At 35.5% G+C, this 21019-nt stretch overlaps 1 protein-coding gene across 9 annotated transcripts in view; it reads left to right on the plus strand.

Annotated features, from left to right (window-relative positions):
* CEP170 (centrosomal protein 170) overlaps window positions 1-21019 on the plus strand; it is a 107469-nt gene that overhangs the window by 17832 nt on the left and 68618 nt on the right. For all 9 annotated transcript variants that reach the window (XM_075089377.1, XM_075089379.1, XM_075089383.1 and 6 more), the window contains exons 2-7: window positions 5508-5653; window positions 10544-10633; window positions 16322-16400; window positions 17015-17073; window positions 17189-17351; window positions 19507-19641. In XM_075089377.1, coding sequence (XP_074945478.1) covers window positions 5549-5653; window positions 10544-10633; window positions 16322-16400; window positions 17015-17073; window positions 17189-17351; window positions 19507-19641 — 631 coding nt within the window. In that variant the 5' untranslated portion in view covers window positions 5508-5548. The remainder of the gene's footprint in view (window positions 1-5507; window positions 5654-10543; window positions 10634-16321; window positions 16401-17014; window positions 17074-17188; window positions 17352-19506; window positions 19642-21019) is intronic.

Below are 21019 nucleotides of genomic sequence, written 5' to 3' on the forward strand. Positions count from 1 at the left end.
CATGTGGCTTTAACCTTACTTGCAAAAGAATTAGGCATTCAGTGTTGTTACAGAAATAAATGAGACCATTTGAACACCTGTAGTGTTGTGTAAAACTGCATAATTTAAGAAGAAATGTTGTTGGTTTTGGATTTTAAATGCTCAATATTAAGGTACTTCAGTGCTAAAGTGCTCTCTACAGTTCCCTGTTTATAATAAACCCTTTTTAGACATTTTGTGGAGATTTTACCATAAGTATTGGTTAATTTCTCATGTTGTGGTGATGAGCATGGCGGATAAAGTCAGTAGGAAGTTAATAATCCACAAAAGGTATTTAGTGACTTTGTCAAGTCACTAAGTTTAGTCACAAGGTTTTAGTTGCCTAAGCAAAACTAAAAAACTAAAACAAAAAAACAAGGTTCAGTCAAGTCACAAGGTTTAGTGCCTGTGCAGTAACTAATGCATAGGCTAATCAACTGATAAGGAAATGAGGAAAAAACCTACTGATTTAATTGGCTTTTAAGCTTTTTGTTTTAACCTGAATAAGGTAGATGTCCTAGTTAAAATATTACGTGGTGATATAGTTAAAGGTTATTTTCTAATGCATGTATGTGAGTAGGTTGGCTATGGTTGCACGTGGAACACTGCTTGCAGTACTGCCCGACTTCAGTGTGTTTTACAGAGGAGAATATTGTTGTGGTGTTTTCCACTTAACTTCCTAGATTTAAATGTCATCTTCATAGATTACTTCTTAATACCAATTTTATATTGATACAGTAATCTTCTCAGGGTTGGAATTACCTTCATTTTGCTCTTTTCTTTCTATAGCATGCATTTCTCTGTTTCAGTCGAAAATAGAACTGCTGGCACTAGTGTCCTTAATTACCTTGTTAGTCAATAAAGCAGTTATCGTAGGCGCTTTTCCAGCGGGCATTGTTTGCTGACAGCATTTCTTTGCGATTTGGAAATCAGCTTCAACTTCAGGTCTTTTCCAGGCATTACTGGCTCCATTAGTGCTCTTTTAATTCTGAACTCTCCCGTGTCATGGCTTATACCTGGTGTTTGTCTGTCTTGATTCCTCACTCCAGAGTCTGCCTTGCTCCAGCTCAAGTGTCTTGTCCAGGTGTGGTGGTGTTCTCTCCTTCTGGGTCTTCTACCCTCATGTATGTTCTTTACTAGCAACAGGGGATGAATTGAGAGTACTGGGGAAAGATGCCCTATTTTTGGTTCTAACTGGCACTATAACATTAAAAACATGGAGTAAAAACAAATTGTGGAGCATACTCTGTGTAGGCAGGTGCGTTGAGAGAATTTATCTCTGTGCTCGTGAACTAATATACACATGGGAAGTTTTCAAAAGCCTATTGCTTGTCTGCATTTGGATAGATTTGCACAAGTGACAGAAGGCCTTAGTACCAGTTTGTAACTTTTGCTCATGTCAGTTATCAATTTGCATATATGAAGTACTATTTATGATTTTTTAAAGAGGTAGTAGCATAGAATATTTTCCTGTAACCTGTTTTGGAAATGTTTGAGTCCTTTCTTCTGAAGCTTCCCCAAATATACTAGGTAATTTTATGAGAAGGTAAACTTAATTTTAGCAAATTTTTTAGCAGCTGGAAATACGAACTTATAAGGGCAAATAATGGGCAACATAGGGCTTCCAGCTTTGTCAGTACTGTGTCTCAGCCAGATGCAGGTTTTCTTGAATGTTATTTTAAAACATTCTTAAATAGACTTTTTGGTACAGTAATAGGATAATTGTGTACCATTAAAATGATGCTATTTTCAGCCTTAATATTGAAGACTGTGGTGCTTAAGTCTGAATTTCAGGCTTGTCTTAGGTTTAGTTTAAGTTTTAAATGTAGCTTTTTGTTTCTCTGTAGTATCGGTGTCTCAGTACTTGCTAATAGTTTAGTTGGAGAAAACAGTTGGCTGTTTTCTGTTACAGGCAAGTAAAAAAAATGTAGACTGTAGATTGCTCAAATGTAAGATTATTAAGGATTTTTGCTTCAATAACATTACTCTACCAAAACTCAAATCTTGGCAGTGCTTCCCTAGACATACTTGAAATTGGTTACACCCATCTTTTGGCTACATAAAGCAGGGCATTAGTTCATAGGACAGAATTATATTTACAGGGATGATGCAGCCAATTTTCCTGTTGCTGCATCATCTGTTTCAAATGACTTACTACCCATGTGTTCATTCTTACACACTGGTTACTGCCTTTTGAAATTCATAGTCTTTCACAATTCAGAAATGCTGTTTCTTCTGCAGACAAGGAAGTGTTCTGCAGTTGCAATAGGTGTCTCAGCAGCTAACTTCCAGGTAACTAGAATAAAGTATTGCTTTGAACGATCAAGTCTTAATGATGAAACGTTTACTAGTTTTTTTAAAGATTACAACACAATACTGCCATATTAGGAAAGACTCATAAAACAAAATGTTTCAAACAAGCATTTAAGATTAATTATTCTACAGAAGTAATCAATACTTTTCGTAAATATTTCATCTAAAAAGTGTCATCTGTACTGGAGTAGGACAGGGCCATCTGGGCCAGTATCCTGTTCCCCATAAAAAAAGGCTAGCTAAGGAAGAGAGACTATTAACTAGGACGATACCAAGTGAGACCTCACTAGAGCACGCTCCCAGTCTCTCAAAATGCACATTGCATGCAGTTCCTGAGCTATAAGTGGGGTCACTGCATTTAATAGGCGTGCAGATTTTTTCTCCATGAATGCTTATTTCTTTTTGAACCCAGTTTAACCTTTTAGTATCCATAACATTTCATTGCAACAATTAACATGGCCTAAATTTACACTGTGCAAAGAGCCACTTCTGATGATGATTTTGCACCTGTCTTATAGTAATTTGATTTGGTATCCCCTAGACAGTGAACAATCTTTCATCCTTGTATTCTTCAGAATACTACAGCTGGAGTTTTTAATACAGTAGTGTATTAAAAATATCATTAACTTGCACCTCAAAAACTTCATGAAAGTTAATCATCCATATACTGTCTAAATAATAAGTGTGCAGTTTCATATAAAATTTTTAATGCACTTTTTTGTTCTGATATTAAGTAACTGTTGCTACTGTATCCTGTTTTCAGCCAGTTTTGCTATGCAGACTTTCAGCATAGCTTTGATCAAAGGCTTTGGTTTATTCTAAGGAATATTTAAAATATGTATCTAGGTTGATGATTCGTTGCAGTTGAGACAGCACTGTTTGAAAAGAAAAACATTATTAACTTCAATCGAAATAGTGATGGGCTTTTGACTACAAATGTGCTGCCAAACTGTGGCAATGATTGCTCTGTATAATACATTTTATAAAATTATTTCAGGTAGCTTAATCTGTTGTCAGACTTTATAATTGTAGGGGGTTTGGGGCTTTTTTCAGCTGAGTAAATGTTGACCTACTTGTCTGTTTAATAAATAGTTTTTCTCCTTTATTCACAGTCTACCTATGTAAACTAAAACATAGTATTAGATTAAGAACTTTTTCAAATAGTTTATATCCTCTTGGAGGTTTTCATATGAATTTCCAGTTAGAACAGGAAGGCCAAATGGTGTGCATGTTACAAGCAGATGGCAGAGTTAAAAGGCAGTAAAATATAAATGGAATTAAAAGTTTTGATATTGAACAGCATGCTTGCTGTCAAACATCTTTTTAATTTATTTGTTAAAAGCTGGAACCTAGGCTAGCCATTTTTGATACTTCCTTTGCCTTTCCTAAAAGGAATGGAAAAATGTCATTTGATTGACCTAGTTTATCTTCTAGTTTTAAACTAGGTTAAATTAAAAATACAAATGTTAATTTCCTTCAAAGGTGCTGAATAAACTAAATTATGAAAATACTTATTTGGTAACTAGATGTCTTTTAAATTTGATTTCAACAAGTTGTTATTGTACATTTAATTTGTAATCTTCATATTTTCTCTGAATAAAGTGTATTAGAGATGCTGTATCACTTCTTCCATTGAGTTGGAGAACATTAAGTGGACATAAGTGTAATTTGAAGAATGTGTTGTGATACAGCTGTGGAAAGATAATCCTGTTGTAGGCATCACTGTATAAGGTGTTGCAATACATATTTACTTTTGTATTAAGTAGATCTTTAGCACATTACATCTTTCTAATTTCTTCCCTTTGAATTGCATTATTTTTTTTAACTGAGTCAACAGCTCTGCTGGTTCATTTTTAGTACCTGCCATGGTATACTTTCAACTTACTGTTTTTTGGCTGCCTGGTTTGTCTTCTTCAGATGCAGTCTTGACCTAACTCAGTCCCCTTTATAAGTTTTCATAATTTGTGATGTCTCTCCTTGATTTGTAGTTTGCCTAATGGGGCAGTGCTGGCATTGTTGTCTTAGTGGTTACATGTTGGGTTCTGAGAACCTCGCTGAATTCTTGTTATTATGCAGATTATGCTCAAGTCTGCTGCAGGCTTATGTCTGCTTACAGTACATTTGCTACCCTTGCATAATTTCACTAAATGACATATAAATAAAAGAGAAGAGAAATGCCAGCGATTTGGTACTGACAGGAATGCAGACTAGTCGCTTTTTGTTTTCTTTAGTTTCTCTTTTAGTGAATACAGAGTGGTAACGAATGAAATTAGTACTTTGGCTTGCCTTTTCTTAAGGAGAGATTTGGAATATTTCTTAAAGGCTTTTCCAAGTATCAACCATTGAATTACTCTGGAGAGTGCTTTTAAACATATTTTCGTCCAGTGTCAAGTAGGCCATATTATGTGAAGAAATTTTCCGTAGACGATTTTATCTGGTTTTCAAGTTTTGTTTTCTTTTGGGTTTTATGACATTTTAAGTAGCCGTGGGTTTTCTTCTGTGTAAGTATGTAGCATGTCATGTTGATTACTGGAAAATTAAAGTTTGTAGGAGCACTGTTTTCAGTTTTATTGGTTATAAATAACTTCCGAGTTGTTCATTTTGCTCTGCTTTGTTTACAGTTCTAAATGTACACTGTTAAATTTCCAAGATACAAGTTTTATTGAGAAAAATCTAATGTTAAATAAGAAGCAAAGGTTCCTTTAATTTAAGTTTTCACTTGGTACTGTACAGAGGAAATGAGTTTAAAACCAAATGAGGTAGTTCTTTTTCGCAGGAAAATGGGATGACACACATGCAAGTTACTTGCTGTATTTTGTGAACGTTTGCCACGTTGTTTATTGGTTGTGATAGTGAAGCATTAGTGTAGCGATTACCTTGATAATAAGCAGTCAAATGTTAAAAGGTTTCTGACAACTTGACATATGACTTTGGCATTAACTAGCTGCGTGTTCATTTTGAAGAAGCTTACCTCTGATTAAATCTGCCTAGTTGTATGAAGCCTCAGACTATGTAAATCTGGAGCATGTAACTTCCTGTGATTGCTGGATTCAGTACATGCTATTGAGAATTCCGTATTTTCAGAGGCTTTTTGTATTCTGCTCACGGTGTTTGCTAAGCAGGAACTGTAGCTAAAAATAACTGAAATTAATTTTTCTCTCTCTCTCTCACTGTAGGATGACGTAGCTTTGCCAAGGATTTATCAGCTAAGCAGAAAATGAGCTTAACATCCTGGTTTTTGGTGAGCAGTGGAGGCACCCGTCATAGGCTGCCACGAGAAATGATTTTTGTTGGAAGAGATGACTGTGAGCTGATGTTACAGGTAATTGCATCAGCCTTCCATGTACAACTGCTCAGATCGTGAACTTAATGCACCAGTTTTATATTCCTTTTGAAAAAGACAATTCCCCACATGTTGGGGAGCGATTCTTTTGCTCAATATTTTGTGTTCATAGAAACAGTTAGTTTAAATATATTGCCTTCAATCATGCAGTTACTGTCAAAGTGCAGAGGATCCCATTTTCTTCATGTAAATCACAGAATGTAAGAATAGAAGATGAAATAAATTTTGCAATATGATCAGTAAAGTGGATTGTGTACTCTATAAAATGTGATAATGCTAAGTGCACTGGATGCTCTTGAAAAGAGCTTTCTTTTTTTTCTGTAACTTGTAATCTAATTTAGTCACATGATCTGATGTAACTCTGTCCCCATGTCCCCATCTTGTTGAACAAAGGCAAATGAAATCATTAGAGAAGAGTATTTCTGTATCTCTAAGGAAGTTGAATGACTCAATCTCAATAATGGTTTCAGTGGAACTGTAAAAATGCAAGTCTTGGTGAAAATAGTTTGATACTTCAGTAACTTCCACAACTTTCAGGATCATTATGTAGTAGAACTCTTAGAGCTGTGTAACTGTATTGTTACATAGCTGTATTGCATGCACTTTGCCCTGTCAAAGCTGTAGTCCTCTGAGCTGCTTCTTTCTAGTAGATATGTTTTTGAATGGTTAATGGTAATATTTTGGGATTTCTTCTTGTCTTTGGTTACTGCAGAACTCTTAAGAGGATTGAACTAGTATTCTCAGCCATTCAATCAAATATTTTCTTTTGGATTTTTTTGTTCCCAAGATTGGTGTATATAGCCATTAATGGCCAAATTAGAATCTTATTTGCAAATGAAGTGCCTAGAAACCTACTTTTATGTGTCTACTCAGAAAGCAACATCTATAGTAAACTCCATTTGGCTCCCAACCTCAGAAGGCATCTGAAGGTTTTATTGGTGTTGGAAGTACTTTGCCCCATCAAAGTAGTTGAAAATACTCTTAATTTCTCTTTAAAGACAGGCAGTATGATGTCTTGGTGATTTATGAGGTAAGTATTTAAAAAAAAACACAAGAGCAAACCAACACAAAAAACCTCCAACACTCAAAACCAGAAGAAAAGCAACTAAAAAAACCTTACCCTGTTGGGTTCCTACCCAGAAGATTATAATTAAAAAATTTTACCACTAGCTTATTGTAATGGGTTGTTGTCTCTGAATAAGGGAGACTCTTCCGTCTCTCCCCTATGCCATCTCCTCTCTGTGGTTGATCAGTCCCCAGAGTAAAGCTGAGTACTCGAGCATTTATTATTTTGTGTTACAAAATTTCAGTCGTCATCATCTTCTTCACAAATATCTGCCTCTGATTAATATTGTGACTAGATTCTAGTCATTTAGAAATGTTACTTCTTGTGTATTGACTTGAGAGACAGTAAAAGGAATGATGGGGCTTGGTGATTTTCAAGAAAATTCTCTTTAGCCTGCTGTTATGTTAGGTCTACATGCCAGCACGACTGTAACATCACATACTGCTGAACGGGGAGTAACCCACCAAAAGAGAAGCTAATAATGTGTTCTTGTTCTGTATGTATAGGTCTTTGTGTACGACCTTCCTTTCTACTCTTGATAACTTGGTTGTTCTGTTACTGCAAAGCATGTGGACAATGCGTGTTAAAGAAAGTAGAATTTAATGCTTTTATTCATGATTTCTTGACAGAAAACGTTAAAAAAGCCTTATTAAAAAGCATTTCAGCACTGTTGCATGCTTGATAGAACTAGACCTCAGATCTGTACCTAACCATGTTTCTTCTAACAGGTTTTGTTCATGTCTGGGACTACAGATTTGCTTTAACTGCGTTATTTTGTAAATATGCTCAAACACAGTGTGCAGTCTTTGTATTTAGCTAACTGCTCCAAAGCATCATCCTGCTTGTGGATAAATACAACTTTATCCCCTTGTTTTACCATTATGTTTAGAAAACTTATTGAATCTTGATGAGGGAATCATCTCCAAGGTGAAAAATTCTACATTATTCATAATATAAAAATTATTTCAGAAAAGATTACTCTTATTTTCTGTATTCTAAATGTTTTCTTAGTAGTTAGGATTGAAGAGTCTTTGTCTAAAATTTATTTTAACTGAGGATGGATTTTTGTATTCATACAGCTCTTGGCACAGTTATTCTGGGTTTTGTTTTTTGTTTGTTTGTTTTTTGTTTATTATTTCTGCAGTTGTATGTAGATCTTTATACTGGGTCTGGCTGGGATGGAGTTAATTTTTTTATAGAAGCCCTTAAGGTACTATATTTTGGACTTGTGATCAAAATACTGTTGATAACACACCAGTATTTTAGCTGTTGCTGAACAGTGCGTGCACAGTTGCAAGACGTTCTTGTTCTCACTCTGTTCCTCCTACACACACATGACTATGTTGGGGATGCACAAGAAGTTGAGAGGGAACACAGCCATGACAGCTGACCCAAACTGACCAAAGGGATATTCCCTACCATATAATGTCATGCTCAGCAATAAAAAATGAGGGAGGGGGACTTTGGGGAAGGTAACCACTGCTCAAAGGCTGGATGAGCATTGGTCTGCTTGTGGGAGGTGGTGAGCGATTGACTTTGCATCACTTGATTTGTTTTATTTCTTCTTTCTTCTTCCTCTTTCCTTTGCTGCTTGAACTATCTTTAACTTGACCCATGAGTTTTTGTACTTCTGCTCTTCCTGTTCTCCTCCCCATCCCACTGGGGCAGGGGGGAGTGAGTGAGCAGCTGTGTGGTGCTTAGCTGCAGTCTTATAAAATGTAATTCTGATAGTACTTAAATTTGGATGGAAGGCTGCAATAACAAATCAGAAGTAAAAATGGCACTTGAAAGATATGCACAATCTTTGCACCTGTAAAGATTGCAATGGATAAAGATGTGTCTGATTATCTGCAAGTAATCTAAGCCTGAGGAGAACCTTAATGTTCTGCAGAATTTCAGGTGTTTCTCTAAAGGTCACAGTCTTGAGTAATCTTTCTTACCATTTTGGAAGCTGAGGCAAAATATCAAGAAGCTTTAAGGATCTTTTGGGTCATTTTCATCTTAACTTATTCTTGATAAGAAGTAGCACAGAAAGATTATAAAATAATTGATTGCTAATACAACTTGTATTTGAATAACATAATTGAAAGAAGTTCAGAAATGTTTCCCATAACCTAGGTAAAGCTAGGGTAATTTGTGTGCTTGCATTGCTGTGTCACTAGAGTGTGGAAAAGTGTAATCTGTGCTTGACAGTGCAGGCTCAGCAGAACACACACATCAGTGAATTTGATTTTTCTGAGGTAGTTTATTTTCACTTGAAAGGTTACTAAGTTAGTAGAAAATGAACGATGCTGGTATATCTTCATCTACCACTAAAAATACTTAACTGATACGGTATACTAGTGCAGCTGTTATCGACATGGACCACATTGTTCATTTGTCTGCCTCTTCCTTAAATCTCCCCTCCCCTTTTATATCCCGATCCCCCTTTTATATACCTCAAAACCACAGAGCAAATTGGCTCAAATGAAAAGTCTAAAAATAATGTAGTAAGTATAAGCAGAAGAGGACTATTTCATTTCTTTAAGGAGAAAGCAAAACAGAAGATGGCATGAAAAGGAAGAATAAGGAATTAAACTGTAAAGAAAGGAAAATAATATTAGCAAATCTCAAGAAATCAAGAAGGAATGAGATAAGTGTGGGATTCTGAGAAGAGAAAGCATTTTGTTAGGAAAATTGTTGCATGGTCATAGCCTTGAACTGGCTAATGGCCTGATAAAACTGGGACTCCTAGAACTGACAGGCTGCAGGTGCTGATTCAGAAATAAGCACAGACATCTTGAGCAGAAATTTACCATTCTCAGTGCTATGTAGTCCTGAACAACGAGTTGAGTAGAAGATGTGAGCTTGAAACTGGAAGGATGCTGTTGGAAGGGATGTGCTGCAATGCAGTCATGTCAGGACACTGTACTAGCAGAATTGCCAGAAACAGGCTGAGATGAAGTGTACACAGCTGGGGAAGGTGAACTGTGATCTCCATCCAGTTGGGAACTCTTCTAGATGTCAAGGTGCTGACCACATGCATGTGTGAAGGAAGCATACATCCAGCTCCACCTCTTCCGTGCTTGAAGTTAGCACTGCAGGCTGAGAACGCTTGGCCATGGGCAAGTGCTAAAAGAGGGACTTAGCTGTTAGGGAGGTAGTGTTCTTGGAGGAAAGAGTAACAAAGATTGTTCCTGATCTATGAGTTGACATTTGGATGCGAAATAAATAAATGCTGAAGTGGGAAGAATAATTCAGGAACTGGTCAGACGTTTAGTGAAGAGGCTATAGCTAATTTGTTTAGGAAACTGAGATGAAGGAGAAACAATTTCAACGCTTGTATACTATGGTAAGTATCCTAGGCAACAAAATTGAAGATTTACTGATGCATGACAGGCAACAGTGTGTTTCAGAGAGAACAGCAATACCACAGAATCATGTTCATGTTTTGAAAGATGCATATAGTTAAGGAGAGAGAGGAAAATAAAGGTAAAGTTGATGACGTTAGATTAAACATCAGTGATACTATGGTGAACTGAAAAAAAAAAATCTTTAGATATGTCTGCATCTGACTTAAAATCACTGGGCAAACAGGAAGAAAATAATTATTCTGAATTTGTTTCAGGATTCTGCTGTGGGCACCCGGGACCAGAGTTCAGATTGAGATTTTTCATATGTGGGACTAATTTTTTTATATAATTTGAATAAATGTGCTATGTAAAAAGAAATAACCATGCTACTTGAAGAAATAGCCATTAATGCTATCTTGATCTGTTTTGAAATACGTTATCTTATTTTCAAATTTTCAAAATATATTCTAGTCACGAAGTGTGGACAAGCAACATGCTGTACTTAACTATGATGCCTCTACGGATGAACACTTAGTGAAGGATTTGGGCAGCTTGAATGGGGTAAGTTAACATCAGGAATGGATAGCTCCCCATAGTCTTTTGTATGCTTGTTTGGGGTTTTTTTGGAGGAAAGAGAGTATGCCTTATCAAGTGTATGTTATTATCTTTTAAATGCAAGATTGGAAATGGGAGAACATTCAAAAGGAAAATGTCGGTTTTGTGGGGGTTTTCCACTGTACGTTACTTAAAGGGCTGCAATAAATTCCCTTAATAAGAGGGCCTTGGCAGGAGGAAAAAACTCAAAAGAATAAAAAGGAATAAGTTAGTCTTCTATATTTCAGAAATGTAGAAAAAAAACCTCTTATGTTGTTAAAAAAAAAGGTATTTTAATCTCTAAAATGTGTGGTTAAGATATTGATTTCTATTTCATATGCTATTCCATTTTTCTCCTTTCTTCAGACAGAAAAGAATGTTAAACTGTACTTCCTATGTGGAAAAAAAATTTTAGTATGCAATAGCCATGTTGTATGTAAACCTATTTGACTAATTCTATATTTGCATGTAGCTTTTCAGTATCCTTTTTGTCAAAATGTCTATGAATAATGCATGAGTCAAGTTATTACAAACTACTACAGGAGAAGTGCAAAGTTATGAGCAAAATAGTGTTTCATATGACATCTTACATTTTAAGGCTTTTCTAGGAATTGCATGTATAATATTCTAGGTGAGCTTCACATTTTATAGATGTTTGGAATATTATAATCAATTATTAAAAACTTTTCTCATGGTTTTTTTAGCCCTTCAAATACTACTTTATCAGCTGTTTATAAACACTAGTTATGGTTGTTATTTTATATAACTTTAAACGTTTGTCTGTGTCATGAATGTGTACAGAATAAAATCATGAGTTCATCTATGATTGCTTACTTGAATTAATATTTAGAAAGCTACTGGTAGTGGATAGATTTGAGATTTCTCTTCATCATCTTATTTTTTTTTTTTAAACATTTGACAAGTTAGTGCCTGTTAGCATTGATGTAGGTTTTGGTGTTTGATCTTGAAGTGCATTTGAAAATAAAAACTCTGTTAGTCTGTCTCTGTTAGCTTTGTTGTTTTGTATTATAATTAACTAATTCAGCCTTCCAAAGAGTCAGGGTCTCAACTCCATATGAAACCAGTGTAACCTGAAGGATTGTATCTTTTGAACAGTTGCAGATGTGTAAGTACTTTGGTCCTTAAATACTTAGTATACCTCTTTATTTTGAAAGTCAGTGCACTGTTTCAAAAATTAATTCAGTGCATACTGATTTTTGCTGAGCCATTTGATTTTATTCCCTAATTCTATGTAATTCCTGTAGTCAATAGGTATACCTTCAGATTTTCATTGCCTTGTCACAAAACTTGAATTTAATAAAAATATATGTTAAAAGGCCTTCATTTGACTACTTTCTTTACCTCTGATAAAAATGTTTTCAGTTATTTGCATCACTTGATCTGATTCATCCTCAGGTTTGAGTTGTAAGTTGCACTATAGCTGTTTACCCAGAAACATTAAAGGAACTCTTTCTTCCCACAGTTTTGGGACAGGGAACATTAAGTCTTAGGAGTTCAGTCCTTGCTCTTTGTCTTCTCATTGCTTCCTTTACTGTCTCTTTCCAACTGTGCTTTTCTTATATACCTCTACCTACCTGCTTTCAGGTCAAAAGAAACACATAATTTTGTAACACCATACTTAATTGTGTGGCAGAACAGTATGTGCAATGCCTCTGTACCATGCAGTAAACTACTACCTAGGCAATAATTCTTTTAGTCTAGCTAAGTACTGGATAAGTACTGCTTCCACTTTGAACACCACCTCTGTAACAGCCAAGTCCCCCTTTTAGTGCTTCATTAGCTTCTACCCATTCTTACTTTGCTTGCTTCATCAAGAGCAAACATTTCTTCTGGGTCACCCAGTTAGTCCCATTTCTTTGGAGAACAGATGTATACTTGTCTTAGTATACAGAACCTCTTCATTCCTGGTGTAATACACTTCAACCACTCAAGATCGTTCAGAGTTTAAGGGGAGAGGTCTACTACCAATACATAGAGCTTTTCTTTTGAGTTTTATGAGTCCCAAATACTTTCAGTAGATGAACTGTAATTGCACCTGATGCCCTAATGCCTGAATATTCTTATCTGTATGGTTGGATCACACCCAATTCAGTGGAAAGTTTACGTCAGTCTTCATCCTGGACTTTGTACATCTAGATTTGAAAATAAAACAAAAGTAAATTTTAGTCAGATTTATATGATGTAAAGTTTTATTTAAAATAATCCATCATGATGATTCCTGGTCATTCCTGTTTATCTCATATTTTATACAAAAAAAGACTAAGGAATTAACTCTTCTGAAGAAAACATGTACAGTTGCCAAGATATAATTATTTTTTCACCAATATCAACAGAATTGAACTGTATTTTCTCCTTTGACTTTTGTGACTTCAGAAACATACTAGAAGAAAATTATCAAACATCCATGGCCTGGTTGCATAGCATTCTTCTCAGGGATATTTACAGGACAAGGAAGTCTCTTCATGCTGATGTCTTAGGACTCGATTGCAAAATGCTCAGCAAACTTTGGAAGGCTTAGAGAGTTGACTCTCACTATTTGAAGAATAAAGCTCTGGAAATCATGTGAATATATAAAAATGTGTGTAGAGTGATTTAAAGGGGGGGTGTGTAAGATTCCTTGTTTACATAGTAACTAGCTTTTTCAAGCTAGCTTTGTCTTGCATCCCAAAGCCTGTGGTCAGATTCTAAAACTCCAGTGATAAAGCAACTGAGGCTTGGTTGTTGTAGGACATCAGTTCAGTCAGGAGGATGGCTGTAGGCTGCACACACTGCCTTCAGAGCTCTCTGGGTTGAGTATACAGCATACACATGAATTTTAGAACTCTGACCTGAGAGGAAAAATGTATATGTATGTATATACATGTGTACATACATGTCCGCAAGGCAGCCTAAATTTTGGTGATTCACTAAAATTCAAGGTGCCTTGAGGATATGCCTCACATGGGTTTTTGCTCTGGGCTATTACAATATTGAAGGGGAATAAATATGCATCCAACACCACTCAGTTTCATGCTTACAAACCAGTAAATAGTTGTACCTTTGATTCTTATTTCTCATCGAAGATATTCTTTATGAAGTAGGTAAGCAATTTTTTAAATAATGAAATAAATGTTATTTTGATTTAGAAAAAGAAAATATAACAAAAGATCCCTTTACTCATTTGGGGAAGGATATTGTTTCTGTCTTTCCAGACTTCATCTAATAGTAGGTTTAGATGAGCAACACAAGCATTCAAAGATTCAGATTCTTGGCTTAATTATTCCAGTTTATTTTTGTGTGTGTGTGCCCCTAACGTCAAAGCACTTAAAAATAACAGTTTTCAGCTGCTGCATTCCTTAGAAACAAGCCCATGTTGTTGCAGAATTCTTAAGTTTGAAGTAGGATGATGCTGTGGGGTTGCAATATTCTTAGTCTCTAAAACTGGTACAAATCCACAGTGAATGTGTTTCAGAAAGGCACCCTGGATGTTTAATCTATCTGTAGTATTAACATGTAGTTGTTATGAAAAGTAAAAATGAGCAAGAAGCTGTAAATTTTTTAAGGTATGGGAAAACATACAACTGATAAATAATTCATTAAATAATGCAGCAGTCTCATACCAGCTAATCCATAAATATTTTATTTGCCTTGAATTTGCCCTAAATTAAGACTCATTTTGGGTTTTAAAAGAAGGTGAAGTAACGTGAAGGAACAAGAGACTTTTCACATATAGCTGATTTTTCATATGTCTTACAAGGAAGATGCTACATTCTTATAAGTCCAGATGTTACATCCTTTTGAGGTAAAAGGAGAGGGAAGATTTCAAGAAAGCCGGGGAGGGGTTGAGGGATGTAGAATGTAAATTGTGGCTTCTTAATGCAGATTTAGATTAAACCTTGAGGAATAGTTTCAGGCAAGATGCTATGCAGAAGTGTTTTGTCAGCTCACACCATAGGAAGATTCTTCAAGGGTGTGTAACTCTGAAAGGGTCTTAAATATTATGCAGGGTTATATTTTCCTCTTGTCTTTTTTTTTTTTCTTCCTAGCCTGATCTCTAGTTTTTGTAATCAAGAGCTTAATATTCTATTCTAGATAAAACGTCTTCACCCTTTTATATTTCTCTATCATTAAGCAAATTCAGAAGATACTAACACAATATAGAGTTTTCTCTGAAAGTAACAAATTCAGTTTAAGAAACAATTCAGTTTCACAGCTAGGGTTTCAGCCTAATCTTAGAACTCTAGAGTTCTAAGAGCAGTGGTGTGACTCCTTGGCTGTCACTGGGAGGTAGCAGGTTCTGGGAGAAGTCTCTATCTGAAGGTTGAAGTATCCCCTCCAATGGCAAAATGGCAGGTTATGAGAAGAACACTCTCAGTTCCTGATGCATACTCCTACCATAGCCTGTTAGCATCCTTGGTTTCTGGTATCTGAGTCACCACATGCAACTTCAAGTCTTGCTGATGTTGGTAGCCTGGGCAGTTAGCTTGATGCTGGCAGCCTACCTTCCTAAGACTGTCAATTAGTCTTCAAAGATGTAGATCCGTTCCAATGGAAAGAATAAACTTCTTTTTCCTGGTTCTTACAAAGGCTTATGTCTGTTTTAGAATTTTGTGTGACTTCCTAGAATTTTTTTTAGGGCTTGAATCATCTAACTTCAAGCCCTATTTACATTCATTCACTTTTTTTCTCACAGAGATGAAATTGTTTTCCAACTCTTCCAAATTACATCTCTTAGGTCCATTTTGACTTGAACATGTGCTATTCTTCGTCCTTGCTGCCTCTGTAGTTAGTCATTGTATGTATCTTAGGCTGTCTTGAAATTCATCCCAGTGTGTTTTTGCAAATTCCTTGTTATTTTTCACTGTTAGGCTTAATCTGGACCTTGATATCAGTGTGGCTGGTAATCTGTGCTGCCTCTAACAGCCAACTGATATGGTTGGTGAAACTGGGCAAACTTTCAGGTACATAAATCCTTCTCCAAACCACTGAAAGCTTGTCTGATTTCTCCAACTATGTTTCCAACTGTGATTTCAAGGAGATGATTACTTATTGTACAGTAACTGACTTTTTAAAAGGTATTGTCAAGCCTATGGAATTTGCTCTGCTCTGTTGCTAGCTGGTATAATAATGTATTTCTGCTTACAAATGTTACACCTACTCTTTCAAGAGTCACAGTATACTGAATTCTTTATCACTGCTATTTGGAGTTACTTGGATGCACTAATTTGGTCCATTTTTCCTTTAAATCCTTTGACAATGTTTAGAAATTATAAGCTACAACAGAACTCTCATATCCAGTCTTAAATGCTATACAAATGAAAAGGCAAACTACAAGAAAAATAATTAGCGGAGGTGCTAATTTGAGAGAATGTTAATCAACAATTTAGTAAATACTGCTAACAAGATTAAACTTGTGTGAAACTTTTCAAGGACAGTGTGATGTCAGCAGCCTGATTAGCAACTGGTGTTTAAGGTTTCTTTTGGAATATTTTGTGAAGCAGGTGGCAAATTGAGCTTATAGTTTAATTCCCCGGTGAATAACCAGTAGAAAATTTGCAGCCCTGGAAACTTTCTTATAAAATTAGTTAAGTGATTTCTCATTTTATTATTTTGGAATTTAACAGTATCTCTTTCTGTCCTCATTTATTTCTGTAGACATTTGTGAATGATGTAAGGATTCCAGAACAGACATACATCACTCTGAAGTTAGAAGATAAATTGAGATTTGGATATGATATCCTTGTCGTAAAAATGCAAAATGCCCTGACACAGTTTTCTTGCTGAAAGCATGGTTGTGTTAAATGAAGGGTTCTCATACTATTTGAGAAGCAACTTTTGAAATACTTATTTCTCTCGTTACTACAAAAATGCCTGTATTAGAGAAAGTGGTGGGTTTTCGGATACTGTACTTTGGTCAGAACTACTAATAAAGTACACTTTGCTGTTTCTCACCGCAAGAAGTGTCAACTTCCAATTACTATTTATAACCTGCTGTGTACCTTCTGTTGGTAAGAAATGTTACTTTTCTTGGAGGCAAATACAAAAATATTTGTGTCACATGAGATACTGTAGAAGTAGAGAAGATAACAATTAATTACTTGGCAAACTACCACGTGGGGGGGGGGGAAGAACTTGTATTATTGCAACATTAAGGTATATCGGTGTAAATAATTGTGCTGTGCATTTGCTTTGATGAGTATGATTGTACATGCTAGTCCTAACAGTGAAATATTTGTAGACCAAGTGTCACCATTCCAGTGGCAGAATAGGCTGCAGAACAGTTGCTTTTCTGTAAAATCCTCTTGTGAATTGAGAAATCTTTCCAGTATTTTCCTTAGCATTTCCTACATACTAATCTCTTCACTGTTGTCAGGGGAGAGATGAGAGTCCCTGAAGAAGCACTTAAGGTAACAACGTGCAGTTCCTAGATGTTCCATTCTGTAGTTATTGGTAACACAGGATTTTTTCTCACTCTTTGAGGGTGTTGTTTTTGTTTTTTTTTCTCTATTTAATGCCATGTAGCATGAAAAATTCACAAGTCAACTCCAGTTATCCCAAAAATCTTCAGAGGCAGAAGGGTCGAAGCAAACAAACTCCAAAATCTCAGAGTCCAAGGTAACAGACTCCACAGCTGAATTGCACCACAAAACTACAGAAGCACTGAAACCTGAAGAGAAATCAATGGGTAAGGTTCATCTTTGCTGCAGAAGCACACAAACTTGGCAAGGACATTTATCTGCTTTGCTAGGATGGTTGTGAATTTATATAGGTAGTAAAAACTCCACATATGTGAAATTTTAAACATACTTTAAGGATAATTAATAACTTTTGGAACTGAATTGCTGCCTTTTTTACTGTAGTATCTACATGTTAAGAAAACTCAAGGGGAGTTTTCATCAGAGCATTTATCAGATTTTTGCATTTCTGTTTCCCAAAATCACAAACTTCCAACATTTGTGGCAGGAAAATGTGCTGGTTTATGTGGTTTAACTGAAAATATTTTTTCAGGAACAGTTTGTGCTTTTCATTTTTCACTACCACCATTGTCAAGTATGCCTTTTTTTTCCCTCCATATTAAATGGGAGGGGCGTGGGTTTGTTTGTTTTATAGATATTAGCATTTGCTAGATGCGTCAGGATAGAACCAAAGTGTCCTATTGTGGTTTTAAAATTTGTAGAAACTGTAGCTTCCGTCTTGTTTCTACATCATCTTTCATATTTATGTAATGTGTCATGGTGGCTATGCTGCAGGTGTCTTAACTTCAGTGTGAGGCTTGCTGAAGTTTATTGTTAATCTTGTAGTAACTTGCTGTGTTACATGTTACTACAGGAGATAACCACAAGAATGAGAAAGAAATCAGGTATGTGCTTCCTTAATAAGGAGCTGACTACATCTGACTCCTTAGGTCAAGGCTGTACTGTTTTGTTTAGGTTTAATCTGTTCTTCTAGAGGACATTCTTCAGAGGGTCCTCTTCCCCACATATAGGATTCTGTGATATAACTAATTCATCTGTTTATTTTGTTGGCTGATCTAGCATCCTATTCAGGGTCAATAAGGCCTATCTAGTGCTTCAGTGTTCCTATTGAATATGGCTTTTTCAGCATTTGGGTCCTTTTAAATTTTCACAAAGTGGCACAGTGGAGTTTTCTATCCTCACTTTCCATTTTTCTCTTTACTCTTCCAAAAAATAACAGTCACAGTTAATGAGTGGGGTTTGTATTAGAGTGCAACTCTCAGAAGCCAGAAGCTTTTTGGGGACTAATTCTCTTACTGCTGCTGTAGGTATGCATAGCTGTTTGCTATTGCTAGTCCAGTGCACAAGCATCAGCCATCAAGTTTTTAAAAACAATTCGGTATTGAGTAAAGTTTAATGCTGTTTAAAAAAAAAGACGTGCTTAGTATCTTCAAATCATATTGAAACTTCTGGCATGGCTATGTAATTATATATCATTTTTGGAATGGCAGTGAATAAAACGCCAAATAAAAATGTTGAAATTCGTAATAGGCAAAGTAACAGACAAGCTACTAAGTTGGATTTGAACAGATCATGTTATTTTATACAAAGACTGTTTAAAGTATCTTCAGAACCTCTGTGTTATACTAGTACAGAGAAATCTCAGTAGGGTGAAGTATCCTCCCAAGAGAGCAGGTCAAAACTTACCCAGTCAATTTATCATCAAGGTAGAAATCTTAATTATATCACTGTGTTTTTTTCTTATTTAATCTTTGCATTTAAATGAGATTAATCATGTGTATACATCCTATATAAGAAACAGCATTTTTTATTGTACTGTAATGTAACTACTGCCTTTAAAAAAAAATGGTTGAGCTCAGTTGTTTTACACAAGGTAACTTTCAGCACTCTGTAGTAGCTGTCAGCAATTTGGAACCTTGGCAACATTGCAAAATTTGATCAGTTTTTCATGCAGTGAGTTCAGATTTCACTGAAAGGTCAATGTGGGTAAAAGTGAGAATCTTCTCACAGAAATAGCAGTGGACGGCTTTTAGGAATGTATTGCTGTACTAATGACTGCAAACTGAAAGCAGAAAGTAATGTTTACAGATATATCAGGGTAGCAATAAGAGATGTCAGTTGCCTTTGCAGAAACGTTTGTGCCAGAAGTTTTGATCAGGTCATTAGTAAGCTTTTATATTTAGAACCCAGATCAGTTATCCAGCCTCCAAGTTTGTTTTGTATTTCGGCAAATGCGTGCAACCAACTCACTTCAGCTTCCAGGAGAAACAACCCAAGCAAATGACTCTCTCTTCATTTTATTTTAACCTAAATATCACAACTAAACAGAAACATAATTTCCTCTGCTTTGGGCTGAATTTATAGATCTTTCTGCCATGCCTCGTGGAACACCTTTGTATGGACAGCCAGCCTGGTGGGGTGATGATGAAGCTGATGAAAAAAGTGGTCGTAAGCCAGATAGCAAGCATGAAGAAAAAATGCATGAGACGGGGGCTTCAGGTAAGTCTGTTGTCTTATTTTTATGGCATTTGTGGTCTTTAGTAAAGTATGTATATTCTTAACTAGGGAACTAAACAGAAATGAATGTTTGGAAGTTTCATGGACAGTTTGCATAGATGAGAGCCTATTAAAATTAAGTTAGTTTAAAAATTTATTCTGTGAGAAACTATGCATTTCCAGAGACCAATTTCACATCTAATATATCAGTTTTCTAGTATATAATACAATTTATCAGTAAATACACAAAATAATGTTACCTGAACCAGTGTGTCTTATTTATCAAGGTAATCAGTATCAGACATTTTATATGCTCAAAATTAGAGAAGGCATAGGGATATTTTATCAAAATAATTTCTGAAAATAAATGGTGCTGTATTATTTTTGTGTTAAACTTTTAGCTATATAAGGTGATCTATGCTAACATTCTCTCTTGTAATTCAGTAATCCTGCATTAGTGGAAATTACACTTTATAGTTCTTGCAGTAAAGATTTGCGTAGTCTAAAGTTAAACTGGTAATGTTTATTTCCCCATAATACAGATTTTTTTTCTTCTCTAGTTAGCTTGTCTATACACAGTATGTATTGCCAAAACTTAAATCTCATTGTCTATAATTAGGTTTCTAAATCTATCATCAGGCATATAACTAAAGTGACTGCTATTCTAATAAAGAGAATAACCTTAAAACTTACTCACATTAGGACAAAAGTCATGTATGTTTAGCTGTTTAGATACTCATTTAAGGCCCAACACTTTTAAGTTTGGAGTTTTTTAAAATACTTCAACTGAGGTGGGGATTTCTCTCTTCCTCTAATAGTACTTGCCTTGCTTATCATGAATTGTATTTTGCAGGAATTGGTGTAAGCTCTAAAAACGTATAAAATCAAACCGTATTAAGCCTTCGATGTAATGAAGTCAGTGTCTTTGGAGTTAGCTTTTTGTCATAGGTTTTAATGACCTTTTTCATATTAGTCTAAAGTTGTCATGACTAGACAGTAAAGTCAGTCCCTTAAGATTTGGACGAGTAGGAAGAAACCAGGTGAAAACATTTAAATTAGTGACAGTTTTTGTGCAACTTAAACAACTTTGTTGCATATAAAAGAACTGCATCATAATGCAGTACAGTTATAGAATGCCTTCTTATTTGGTTGGGGTTTTTGGTGAAAAATTTCACTGCCATACACAGCATGAGTAGAGTATGCTATTATGTGCTCATATGGAGGCTTTCTAAGTACGGGTTTTAATATCCTGCGTTAGTAATCTGTAACTCTACAGTTCAAGTCTTGTCTAGAAATGTGTTCTTCAAACACTTCCAAGCATTCCTAAGAAATGACAAATTTTGTTCCTAATGGCAATAATAATGACTGTTAGATGTCCCAC

This window comes from Phalacrocorax aristotelis, chromosome 3 (assembly GCF_949628215.1).
Source record: "Phalacrocorax aristotelis chromosome 3, bGulAri2.1, whole genome shotgun sequence".
Lineage (NCBI taxonomy): Eukaryota > Metazoa > Chordata > Aves > Suliformes > Phalacrocoracidae > Phalacrocorax > Phalacrocorax aristotelis.